Source organism: Notamacropus eugenii, chromosome 2 (assembly GCF_028372415.1).
Source record: "Notamacropus eugenii isolate mMacEug1 chromosome 2, mMacEug1.pri_v2, whole genome shotgun sequence".
NCBI lineage: Eukaryota > Metazoa > Chordata > Mammalia > Diprotodontia > Macropodidae > Notamacropus > Notamacropus eugenii.
The window spans coordinates 493660745-493672896 of record NC_092873.1 but is presented as its reverse complement, the minus strand read 5'-3'; the positions used below and the strand labels follow the sequence as shown (position 1 = coordinate 493672896).

The 12152-nt window shown below is 36.0% G+C and overlaps 1 protein-coding gene across 23 annotated transcripts in view; it reads left to right on the top strand.

The window, feature by feature from the left end:
- SSX2IP (SSX family member 2 interacting protein) overlaps nt 1-11686 on the top strand; it is a 68202-nt gene extending 56516 nt beyond the window's left edge. For 10 of the 23 annotated variants that reach the window (XM_072648896.1, XM_072648887.1, XM_072648886.1 and 7 more), the window contains 7 exons: nt 2510-2660; nt 3297-3365; nt 4035-4171; nt 4355-4528; nt 6443-6557; nt 7930-8092; nt 10820-11686. In XM_072648896.1, coding sequence (XP_072504997.1) covers nt 2510-2660; nt 3297-3365; nt 4035-4171; nt 4355-4528; nt 6443-6557; nt 7930-8092; nt 10820-11000 — 990 coding nt within the window. In that variant the 3' untranslated portion in view covers nt 11001-11686. Of the gene's footprint in view, nt 1-2509; nt 2661-3296; nt 3366-4034; nt 4172-4354; nt 4529-6442; nt 6558-6694; nt 6966-7929; nt 8093-8121; nt 8196-10819 lie in introns of those variants that run through there. The other 13 variants (XM_072648898.1, XM_072648891.1, XM_072648897.1 and 10 more) reach the window with 8 other exon arrangements.
- Nucleotides 11687-12152: the final 466 nt, after the last annotated feature.

Sequence of the window (12152 nt, the reverse complement as noted above, 5' to 3'; positions counted from 1 at the left end):
TTTTTTAGGGTCTTTGTATTTAACTTTGGAGAAGCCAAAATACCCAAGTTTTCTTGTAGAACTCTTTTCCTGTCTTCCTTTCCTCTTTGAAACCCAGCTTGAAGCTTTTGTATTTTATCTTTTTAAACATGCTTAAATATTAATTTAATTGTATGATAGACAACTGTATAGGGTTTTCTTCCCTCAGTTTATGTGCATGACTGAGTGATCTGTAGAAAATGCAGCCTGAAACCAGTGGTTTATTTCAATTCAGCAATCATTAAGTAAATTCTCATAATGTTTGATTCACTGTAGTAGGTAGGCCCTAAAAGATACAAAGACACAAATAAAATATTTTCCCTTTATTCTGGAACATGACTGGTCAGTTTGTATTGAGGTGAAATTTGGTAAAGGTCAAAGAAAAACATCCGAGATTCTGGGTTTTAAAAGTAACATGATGTAGCACCATTTAGTATGAATGAGTTTTTGTTGGTTCTAAGTTTCACTATGATGGGTAAACCAGGGGGTGAGTACAAAGTTCCTTTAAGCTCAATAGATGAAATTTTAATGTAACAGAAAATGAATTTGATGTTGTTCAGTAAAATGCAAATTGACATTGCACCTCTAATTTTTAGGACTATAAAATTAATTTCTTGGTTGGTCACTTAAAAATACTGTATGTTGCTCCCATTTATTCAGGCTGACTTTATCTTCGGCATTTATTTTTTGATGTTTTTTGAGCTCAGGTTTAGGTTGTCTTTGGTTCAGTGCTATTAACATTTCAGAGAGTCTCATTAAATGTGATTTGATGTGTGGGCTGAGGAATTTTCCAAAGAAATGCTTCTCTAGTTATAAAGTGGAAGTCATTTGGAAAGCAGGGGCTAATGTGTACATTTTGTTTTATAAACAACTTCATGGATTTTTTTCCCCCTCCTGTTGTTAAGGAGACCTGTATTTGGGTAAATACTGGTTTGATTAAATCTGATTTCTACCAGAGGAATAAAAAGAATGTTAAGAAATTCATTATTCATTACTTTCTTTTCTGTGAGGTACACATAGTATATAGAACTTTAGAGCTGGGAGAGATTTTACAGCCACTTAGTCATTTTGTAGAGAGGATAGCTGGATCTGAGAGACATAAAGGGCCTTACTCCTGATGGTTATCTAACTAGTTCCAAGGAGTATCAAAAAGCAAATGTGTGTGTATTGTATTTCTTGTTCCACAGCACTTCAGGGTCTGTTGTTCAGTTAGCATCAGGACCTCCTACCCCCCAGCCCTGCAGATTGAGATGTTCTCTTTGGGTTTGACTGTGATGCTTCCTCAGGAGGAGACTCTACCCACTAGTTCAGGTCAGCGCCTTGTGAAGTCTAAGAGAGCTCCATGGAGCACTGAGAGCTTCAGGAACTCTTGTGAAGTCTATTAAGGATTGCTAGGGGTTCCCCTAAACTTGTATTTTTGAGTTGCCATACTTTTCTGAAACACTGGACCCAGAGAATGCAGGAGGCCCTGAATGTGTCAAGGAGGAAGCCCATCCCCTCCCCACCTACACCCCCCTGAGCAGACATTATTTGTTCTTTGCATACTAAGCTGGACTCCCTGTGTTGTCCTTGGGAGTCAAGACAGGTGTCAGTCATTCTGTGCTAGGCTTGAGAAACTCTGCAGCTGGAACCCTGTAGATAAGGAGACCATCCAATCTAGGCCCTAGCAGTTCCCAAGGGAAAATAACGTGTCTTTTGCCGTTGCCTTGCTCCTTTCATTCAGGAGGGGTTTTGTCCTTTTCCCCCTTCCATGCCGTGAACCTTTGAGTGGTGATTTCTGTTATTTCCTTCTTCCTTTGTCCTGCTGTTGGAAAAATGAAAACTTCTGTCTGGATTGTGAACTCTTTGGGTTCCACATGCATATTCATTTCTCTTTTAATCTAGTAAGTTTTATGAAGTTGTGATTGCCTGATGACAAGTCACGCAGCCAGTGTGTGGCAGGACTTGAAACCCAGTCTTTTGCCTGAGGTCAAAGCTGCCTGTCTTTTCGCTTGCACTATACTATACTGCCTCTTGCCTTGGACATGGGATCTACAGATTCGTCCTTCTGCAGTCACCCTGGTGATGAAAGACTCTCTAGTTTATCTAGACTCATCCTCAGAAAAATTAGCCCCTGGGAGTCCTTGGGATCATAGGCTTGGGTTTGGAAGGGCTCCTCATGGGCTCTTCAGTTTGTTGTAGGGCCTAGACTGCTATAAGGGTTCACATTCCTCTTACTCTGCAGCTTTTTGAATTGCTGGGGTCACTTCTATATTATGTGAGGTGTTAAGATAGAATTCACTATATACTTCTCAGCAGGACTAAGTTAGGGAGAGAAATGATGATTAACAGGAGAAAATAAATTTATAAAAAGCCTATGTAAGGATGACATGGAAAAATTGATAACATTTCATCAGTTCAATTAATGACTTACAATGTTGATGTATCCAAAGTTTTTCTGTTTTTTCTATTCTCTTTTTCTATTTCTATAAATTCTTCCATTTATGTATAGGTGCTGTCGGATGTTGAAGAAGATACTTCAGAACTAAGTAAAGAAAATATGTGGGAACTCTCCTGTGAAACTGTGAGAGAGCAGCTTACTAATAGCATTAGAAAACAGTGGAGAATTCTGAAAAGTCATGTTGAAAAACTTGATAACCAAGGTGATTGTAGATTCTATCCATTTTTAGCTAAATTGTGACACCTTATGTGATAACACTTCCCAAAGAAGTGTTTAGATGAATGTGTTGATAAATCTTACAGAAACATCTTTGAATATAAATATTTATTGCAGAGGTTATAGTGGTATTATGTTCATATATAATTTTTAACCTTTGTTGAATAGATACCTAGAAAACTAGTTAGGGGTCACATTCAAGCGTATGTCCTAGAACAGATATTTAAAGCATGATACTTAGAAATACAAAATTTTGTCTGCTTTTAGACATTTTATTAGTGTTGTTTTGCCTGGAGAAACATACTGTGCATATACAGTAAATCTTTGAGAAAAGCACATTTGGGTGCCTGCAGTATAAATATAGTCTATCAATGGGAGTGAATCAGGTAATTTCGTTTTTATTCTAAACATTTTTAAATCAAGCACTAATTATAATGCCATGTCAATTGACATAGTGTTTCCATCTTTCCTTATGCCTTAGGCATTTCTTAGTTTAGATTTCTAGAATACATTCTTTAATATTTTGTATGTTTACTTCAAACAGAAATTACATAGAGTTTTAGTTATTAATAAATTGGTTGTTGGGCAAGCCTATTTATTTGAAGGAATTATTGTTCTACAGAAAAAAGTCATCATAAATTGCCCAGCCATAAACTCAGTGCTGACAAATGTCTTCAGAGAAGAATGACTAGTAAGATAATGTTTATACTTCTATTCCCCAAACTAAGTGTTTATATTACTTTGATTTCAGCCATTATCAGCAATAAATAAATTGTGCTTAGATTTTACAAGTGGCTTAAAGTTTATAAATTTTGCATTTAATACCAGAGAACAAGTCTCAGCTAACATTTTTGTGTGCTGATGCCTGTAATACAGTAGTAAGTCCCAAGTTAAATAATTTGCTTTGAAATAAAAATGGCAACAAAATATAATTCATGAATTTAATTGCAGAATCTTGCTGTAATATCCATAGCTGTGAAAACTATCTTTCTTTAGCCAAGATAAGTGTTTGGACAAATGAATGTAAAAGTCATGTGTTAGATGGACAATTTGTGGGAAACTGTGATATACATAAGAAATTATTCTGTTTAGTTTCTAACATAGTAAGGTGCAGGCTAGCTGTAATCGCAGTGGAACCTACTTATTTTTGTACGTGTGTGATACTGAAGGCATTTGATTTTGAAGTCTAGATTTATTTAGGTGCATTTTGAGATTTAGAACAGGAAAGATCTCTTCCTTTAGAAATGGTCAAATTGCATAAGAATCTATGAAAAGTCTTGAATGGGAAGAATATGCAAGAGAACCTTAGATACCCTTATTAGACTTTTATACCAGTGTTAAATGTATTTCTCAATCGCAGTATCCAAGGTACACTTAGGAGATTTTAAGGATGAAGAAGTTATCTCAAGACAGGATCATGAACAAGAAACTGAAAAACTGGAGTTGGAAATTCAGCATTGCAAGGAAATGATCCAAACACAGCAACAACTTTTACAGGTAGGTAGATTTCTGGTACCTAGTTTAACTGCTGTGTCCTGTGATCCCTGAAGATAGTGTTCTTTCCTTTTAATGGTACTGAAAGCGTTTTTCCAAACTGACTTGTAGAGAGGGCTGCTGCAGGGCCCTCCACCTGCCGGGGGAGCAGCTTGGAATTGTAACAGGCTTCTTTCTGATTTGCAGCAGCAGTTCACCACTGCATGTGATGATGACACCTCCTCATTATTGCAAGACTGTTATTTGTTGGAAGAAAAAGAACGCCTTGAAGAGGAATGGGCCTTATTTAAAGAACAAAAAAAGAACTTTGAGAAAGAAAGACGGAGTTTTACCGAAGCTGCTATCCGACTGGGGCTAGAGGTATGCATTTCTGCCAAGAGTCAGTCATAGCATAGGTTTAGAGCTGGAATGGTCATATTCAAAAAGCATCCATACCAAAGCATTTATTATGATTATTAGTGTGCCTTAAAAACTATAAACCACTTCCTGCCTTCTCTGTGTGTTCACCTAACGAATCAAATGCATGGTCTGTGCTCAAACTCTTTAGAAGCAAATTAGAATATTCTTGGATTAGCATGGATTTTTATTTTTATTGTTTAGTTCATATTAATAATCTGTGCACTGGATCTTTTGGAAACTTCTCTTTAGACTTTTTTTTAGAACAAGTTTCCCTATCTCACCCAGGCTAGATGTGCGGTGGCCACTCATGGGCCTGATTCAAATATCATTTGGCATGGAAGCTTTAACTTCCATATTTCTGCTCTGGGTAAGTTTTTCCATCCTTAGGCAGTCTGGTATCTCTCTCCTCCTGGGGACTCCCTGTACTGGGGCCATATTTGGTTATAGGCCCTGGATCAGCTTTGACCCTGTTACATTTCAGTACCCCATTGCCTAAGAGATCCACTAGCCTCATCCTCCCCCAGTGGCAGGAATTATAGGGGTGTTCTACCATGCCTGGTTTCTTCAAACATTTCTAGCTTATTTTTTAAAGGTTAACACTGATTTTAAAATGGAACTCTTTACTGATTAGAGTCAGTTATTTCTTGTCAGAAATATATGTTGTATCAAGAGGCGGTGTCCAGAAAGAGTAGCATTTCTGCTTGACCTCCTTATTTGACAGTATGTCTACTATCTCCTGGAAGGAAAGCAAGATTGATTTGTTCTCTATTTTACTTCTGTCCCTTCCTCTGTGAGGTTATTTTAGTGTATATGGGAAGAGGGTTATGGGATCTCACTCATAACTGCTTAGAAGCTACTTGTAACCACTTCTTTGGCTCTTGTCCTTTATAGCTGGAATGGAAGTTTACCAGTTTTTAGTACTCACTATGTTCTAATGATCCTAACAGGACAATTTAATGTAATATTTAACATTGGTAAACGCTTTACCTTTATTTTTATAATTAATTTTTAGCGTTCATTTAAAAATTTTTGAGTTCCAAATTATCTCTCTCCCCTGCCCATGGAGAAGAAAAGTGATACAATACCCATTATACATATAAAGTCTTAGAAAACATATTTCCATTTTAGCCATGTCACATACCACCCCCCCTAAAAGGAAAGAAAAATAAAGTGAAAAATAATATGCTTCATTTTGCACTGAGAGTTCTTCAGCTCTCTCTCTGGAGGTGGATAGCATTTTTTATCATGGGTCCTTTGGAGTTATTTTGGATCATTATATTGATCAGTCATGTGTTACACATAAAAAGGTATTTCTCCGTATATTATTGCTTGACCCCTACACCCCGCTGTGAAGTAGAAAAGGCAGATATCTTCCTTTTACAAATATAGAAACTAAATTTGGTTTGATTGGTGTGATTGTGATGATCAAGATCACACAGCACATAAGTGACTGAAGACTCAATCCTTTGTCTTAGAACTAGCCTAGTACTTTTTCTCAATACCAGATATTGCCTCCCATTGATAACTGACGATGTACAGAAACATAGTCTATCAGTGTATTCTGCTTTCATTTGAAACTTTAGATTCTTAACATTTTATATTATTTACAAGTTATGCACCACTGTGCCTTGTTTTTTTTAAACTGCTTAATTCAGAGGACATTCACACTTGGATATACTAGACAGAGGGTAAATGTTGCCTATAGTAAGTTTGAAGTCTAGCTCTCTTAAATGAACTAATAGATTTTCCATAAATTTCTAGGAAAACTCACTTTAGCTAATGTTTCCAGGGATGACCACAAGGAAATAAATGAAATGGTGGCATGTATAGAGGCATTTGTTAGATTTTTATGTGATTGTGTCTGTCCTTTCATAGAGAAAGGCCTTTGAAGAAGACCGAGCTGGTTGGCTAAAGCAACAGTTCTTAAACATGACTTCTTTTGACAATAAGAACTCAGAAAATGGGAAACCTCCAAGTGCCTTCTCAGGAAGTAAGTAGTTTGCAAATGAAAAACAAACTTGAGGATATTTATCCATTTGGTTGCATGTTTATTACTGCAAGCAATTACTATGCAGATGTTATTTTTGTTTTTCAAAATCAGTTTGGATTTTTGTTTCTTACAATCAGACTGAACATGACTGCATCAGTAATGATAATTAAAAATTCACAGCCTTCAACTCAGTTGTAATATATTAAATATTCTGAAGAATCCTCCTGAGCTCCTCCTTTGATGCCTCATTTTGGTATGAAAGTGAGCAGGATGTAGGAGGCCCTGCGGTGGAACACAAGATGTGGCAAATCCTTCTTAGCTTACAGTTGCAGTGACAGATATGATGACTGCTGTCTGAGCACCAGCTGGCCTGAGTTCAGAGCTTCATTGCAAGGTTGGCCGTATCAGGTGATGAATTTTTCAGGCAAAACAACTCCTAATGACTATTTACATAATTCCAGAGGGAGTTAGAGCCGTATCAATGGAAGGAGTATCCAGACAGATAAAATTATCCTTTTGAAATAAGTACAGAGTAACTCATTTTAAAGTCTTATAAAATCTCTGGCAAGTTCTATGATTTTATCAGTTCAGGGGACAACTCCCTACATGGAAGTTCCCTTCATCATTACAATTCAATGACTGATCTGTAGCTGAGATTAATTGTAGATTAAAATTAACTGAGTCACTGAAAAATTAGTGGATTGCCCAGTCACTGACACATCCAAATATGTGTCGGTGGAGTTCCTTACTCCAAAACACTTCTCAGAGTTATTTTTAATAACCGAAAAGCATTCCTGAAGAAGTTGGAATCCTAGGACTGAAAGGATGCTCAAAACCTCTATCACTAGGCCAGGGAAAGGGAACTTGGGGCCTTCTAAGTCCTCAGGAGTGACCCTTTAACTCAGTCCAAACTTGACAGAACAAATTCCTTTAATAAAAGGATTTGTTTTTCTTGTAATTTTCTCCTTAACTTTTAATTCTTTTTTGCTACATGACTGATGTGAAAATGTTTAACATGAATGTATTTGTATAGCCTATCTATACATGCCATCTTCTAGGGAGGGAAGTGGGAGAAAATTTAGAACTCAAAATCTTTATAGAAGTGAATATTGAAAACTAAAAATAAATTTAATAAAAGAAAAAATGGTGAATGTTAATTTTTTTTAAATGTATTAAAAAATTTTTTTTAAAGTATTACTTCTGTAAAACTTGGGATCAGTCAAAAAGGCTGCACCTGAAGACTTAGAAAGCTACATGTGACCTTGAGGCTATAGGTTCCCCAACCCTGCACCAGGCCATTTCACATGATTATTCTTTCTGCAGTTCAGAATCTCTCAAGAAATGAACATTTTTTACTCTTTTTCTTTTTCAGGTTCTGATCAGGACAATCTAACGCTGCACTCCAAACCTGGACAAAAACCTTATTCTGCGTATAACGAGTCTTCAGTACGCGCGTCTAAACTCACTAAATCTCTTCCTGTTTCTCCTTCTACTTCAGAGCTTTTCCAGACAATTCACCATATATCAGAATCTAGGTATTAAATGGGTGACCTTATCTTTATAGACTTGTGAAGCCGAAGCTGCCACGTCAAAGGCTTTGCCCACGGAAGAACTTTCCATTGTCCAAAGAAAGTAACTTAACGTATGACCAAATACAGGCATCACATACAGACGTGATAATGTTAGTTCAGTTACTTAAAATCCTCTTAAAATGCAGGGATTTAAGATGACTGACAAGATTTAGTTAGCTTTTTAAAAAGTACTTCAAATACCAAATCCTTTCCTAACAATTAGAAGCTTGTTTATGGGGAAAACATCTATTGTATATCTATTTTTAAAATTTCTTTAAATAGGAAAAGAAGGAACATATAACAGTCTACTAAGTATGAGTTTCGAAGAAGAGTCAATCTGATATGGGAAAATAACTGAATCACCTGAGAGATGTCTATTGATGTGTTTTAGATTTCACCTTTTCTACTCTTTCCCCTTTGCCTATGTTAGAGTATCCTTACATTTACATCCTGTTTATTTTCTTTTGGGTTCATATGCTACACTTTGGGTTGGACTTTTCCCCAGTGGACTGTTAAGAAAATGCTGGATGTATGATAGGGACAAAGAGTGAGTGAGCAAACAAAAGGGCAGGTCGGGAGTTGGAGCAGAAACAAGTACTGGGAGAGAAGCAAGGTCATCAGTTAACAGCAGGGTAGGAGCTGATTGGTGTGGCCTAGACCCCAGAAAAGAAAAGAGTAGAGTAGAAGCAGCCATGAGCTGGAGCTCAGGGACTCTGGAGCATGTGGGTTTCAGGGAGCAGGGAGCTGAGGAGAGTGAGAGCAGCCAAGCCCTATGCAACAGGAATGCTGATAAAAAATTCTCCTTCAGTAGTCACAGGATTGGTTGGCTTTGTTTAAAAGAAAAAGTACCAATCTGGGGGAAAAAAGAATAGCCCTCTGTATTAATCTGTACATGATTTGAAAAGAAAGGTGAGAATTTAAGGGAACATAAGAGTGCAGTTACAGAAAAAAATGTCCAAGGAAAAAATGCTTGTCAAATCATTGAAAATGTTAGCAAAAACATGAGGTTTTTGGTTTATCATTCATCAGAATTGAAATAGATAATTAAAGAAAGATAGTAGCAAGCTTGACAATGTCTTTTACTATTTGTTGGATCTTAACTAAATCCAAGACAAAATTTTAAATTAAGTGAAAGAGTGACTAATTGTCAGTCAAAATGGAAATAATATGAGTCCAGAGAATATACTTATGGAACTCTTTTAAAAAGTCTTCTACCAGGAGTGGCCAGTAAGAATTGTGTGGCATAGTTGTTGTTAAGTATGTTTTTTACTTAACCTGTAAAAAGTAAGGATTTTCTTTTGAGTGGAAAAATTTGAATTTTATTACAACAACAAAACAACATGGTTGGCTTAATTATCCTCTTCCAAAAGTTATCTTTGAATTTGATTAGTAATGTAGATTTATATCAATAAAATGGATAATAGCATTTCCTCTTCTGTTACTCTGAAGGCCCACCAATATAATAAAAACATATGAAGTTGATATTATTACCTTATTTCATACTTAACAGCCTTTGAAATTAGAACAAAACTGTAAAAAGTGATTCTAGAACAAGGTTAACTGTCAAAAATATGTTTATAAAAAGAAACCATGCTACTACAACTTTAATGTAACTTCACTATGAAGTGGAATTCAGTAAAAAGTGTCTTAAATCTTCTGGTGCAGGGCATTCTATTACTAAATGACCTAAAAAATCCTTAAGGTAATTTAATTTGTCCTGTATCTTCATGGCATAGAGTTCAAGGACATTATCTGAGAGAGGTCCAGTTGTGTATTTGTTACAGTATTGGCATGTGAAGAAGTTTTAGTTATTAACAGAGATGGCCCTTTTTTCAGTAATTTCAGTAATAAAATTCAGATTTTTATTACTCAAGACAACAGTTTTTGAGACCTTTCCACAATCTTTTTGAGGAGTATATAATATTGAACAAGGAGAAGGACCTTAGGGGGAACATCCAGCCCACAAAGCTCATTTTACCATGCAGATGTTGAATTCTGGAGAGAACCTCGTGGGAGCAGAGCCTGGATTTGAACCCACATCTTTTAGTTCCTACAATCATGTGAAAATAGCATATAGGAAGCCAAAATTAAGTCTTCTGAGAAATGTTCTAAGCCAAGGGTGGGGAACCTGTGGCCTTGAGACCACATATGGCCCTCCAGGTCCTCAAGTGTGGCTTTTTGACTGAACCTAAAATTCGTAGAACAAATCCCCTTAATAAAAGGATTTCTTCTGTAAAGCTTGGACTCAACTTACAAATGACTGTTCAATGGGGCAGTACTTTTAGTTTAAGAAAAATAAATAGCTTTCCTGTATTTCTGAGTGACAATAGTAGATATCACTTTAAATTAACACATCTTGGACTATATTATTGAAATTGTACTAGCTGCTTTTAAGTGGTAATCTGGAGAAATGAAGTGGTTATGTGGGGAAGACATGGAGAAAGTGGAACACTGGTCCTGTAGTCTGTTAAGAGCCCCGGTCTTCAGAGAGACAGAACTGACTCCTATTTGTTGTGGTGTTTTCTGGGGGCCAGGAAGTCAGGGCGTACTTGGAGACTGCAGTGAAATCATTTGCCCCTCCAGTTAGCCTATAATTTGGAAACTTTGCTTGTGAGACATGAAGTTTTTAAAACATCTTGGAAATGAAGTGCAAATATAAATAGAGTAATACTGACATTTTTTTTTCAACAGTTCAAGCAGTGTACTGAATGTGATTACTGAAGACGCTACACCAAATCAGATAGGAAGGGGATGTACAACTCAGAAATGGAGCATGGCATCAAGACCGGACTCACAGGAAGGAGGCTGCTCTGGTTCACGCTCTCTGGCTTGTACAGATTCATCCATAGAACACAGAGATGGCTTACCATAGGCATACCGAGTGGAATTAATGTGTTCGTAAATTGTCTTGTCTAAGATGCAAAGTGGGATAAACTTGATCATATTTAATGGTTTTAAGAAAGATTGTCTGAGTTGTTTGTTCTGACTTCCCTCTCCTGTCTTCCCCAAAGAATTGAAATGTTATCTATTGAAAAAGATACAAAAGCTTTGGATTTTTAGTAACAGAAGCTTCTGGTTCTGTGAACAAAGGAATGTAGAGACATTGCAGATGGAAATCGAAGCACTAGAAAAGGAGCGTTTCCTTTTATAGATATAAAAAGTAGCACTTTTAGGAAACCAATTATTGTAAATGTTTAATTTTGTCTCAAGTGTAAACTGGCATTGGAAGTTTTGCCTTTACTTGAATGTACAATGTAGATTTTTAACAAAGCGAGCTCTATATTTATTACGTCTTGTGTGATTTGAAATTGCCTCTTTCATATGTTTTAAATTGAGATTTATGTATGTTTTGTACATAGTTGTACATGATTATGTTAAGATGCTTTAAAATTTGATAATTTCATGCATCCATAATCATAGTATTTTACATGCCAATTTAAACCTTTTTTAGTAATATTCTGTTTACAGATGTATTAGGGCTATTGCCATATTATATTAAAAGACTGGACTTTTTAAATATATCTGGGCAATAAATATGAAAAAGCTATTCTTATGAAACTGAGTTTTTACAGTGTATTACTGATTACTGTAGGAATTATTTACTTGGGTTTTAAACCATGGATCTATTATTTAAAAAGACAATTTTTATATATTATATGTATGTATGTGTATACATATGTGTTGCATATACACACAGAAATTTTTATATATACACATATCATTTGGGAGTGGAATCAGAAATGCCTTTAAAATAACACATTTCAGAATTATGTTTCTGATGGTTAGAGTATTGATTATCTTGATATTTGTTTGGCACAGCAGCAATTATCTACCATTAGCTAGAGCATCTGTTCCAGCTGGAGATGTCAAGTGGCCGTGTAGCTTTTAGAATTTACTATTGAAACATTTTGGTGTGACTTTATGGGACAGCATTTTGTTAAAGGTTCCTTATATAATCCAGTTCCTAACACACTGGCACGTTGAGTGTAAAATGCTGTTAAATGCAGCCTTTCCTATGATTGCT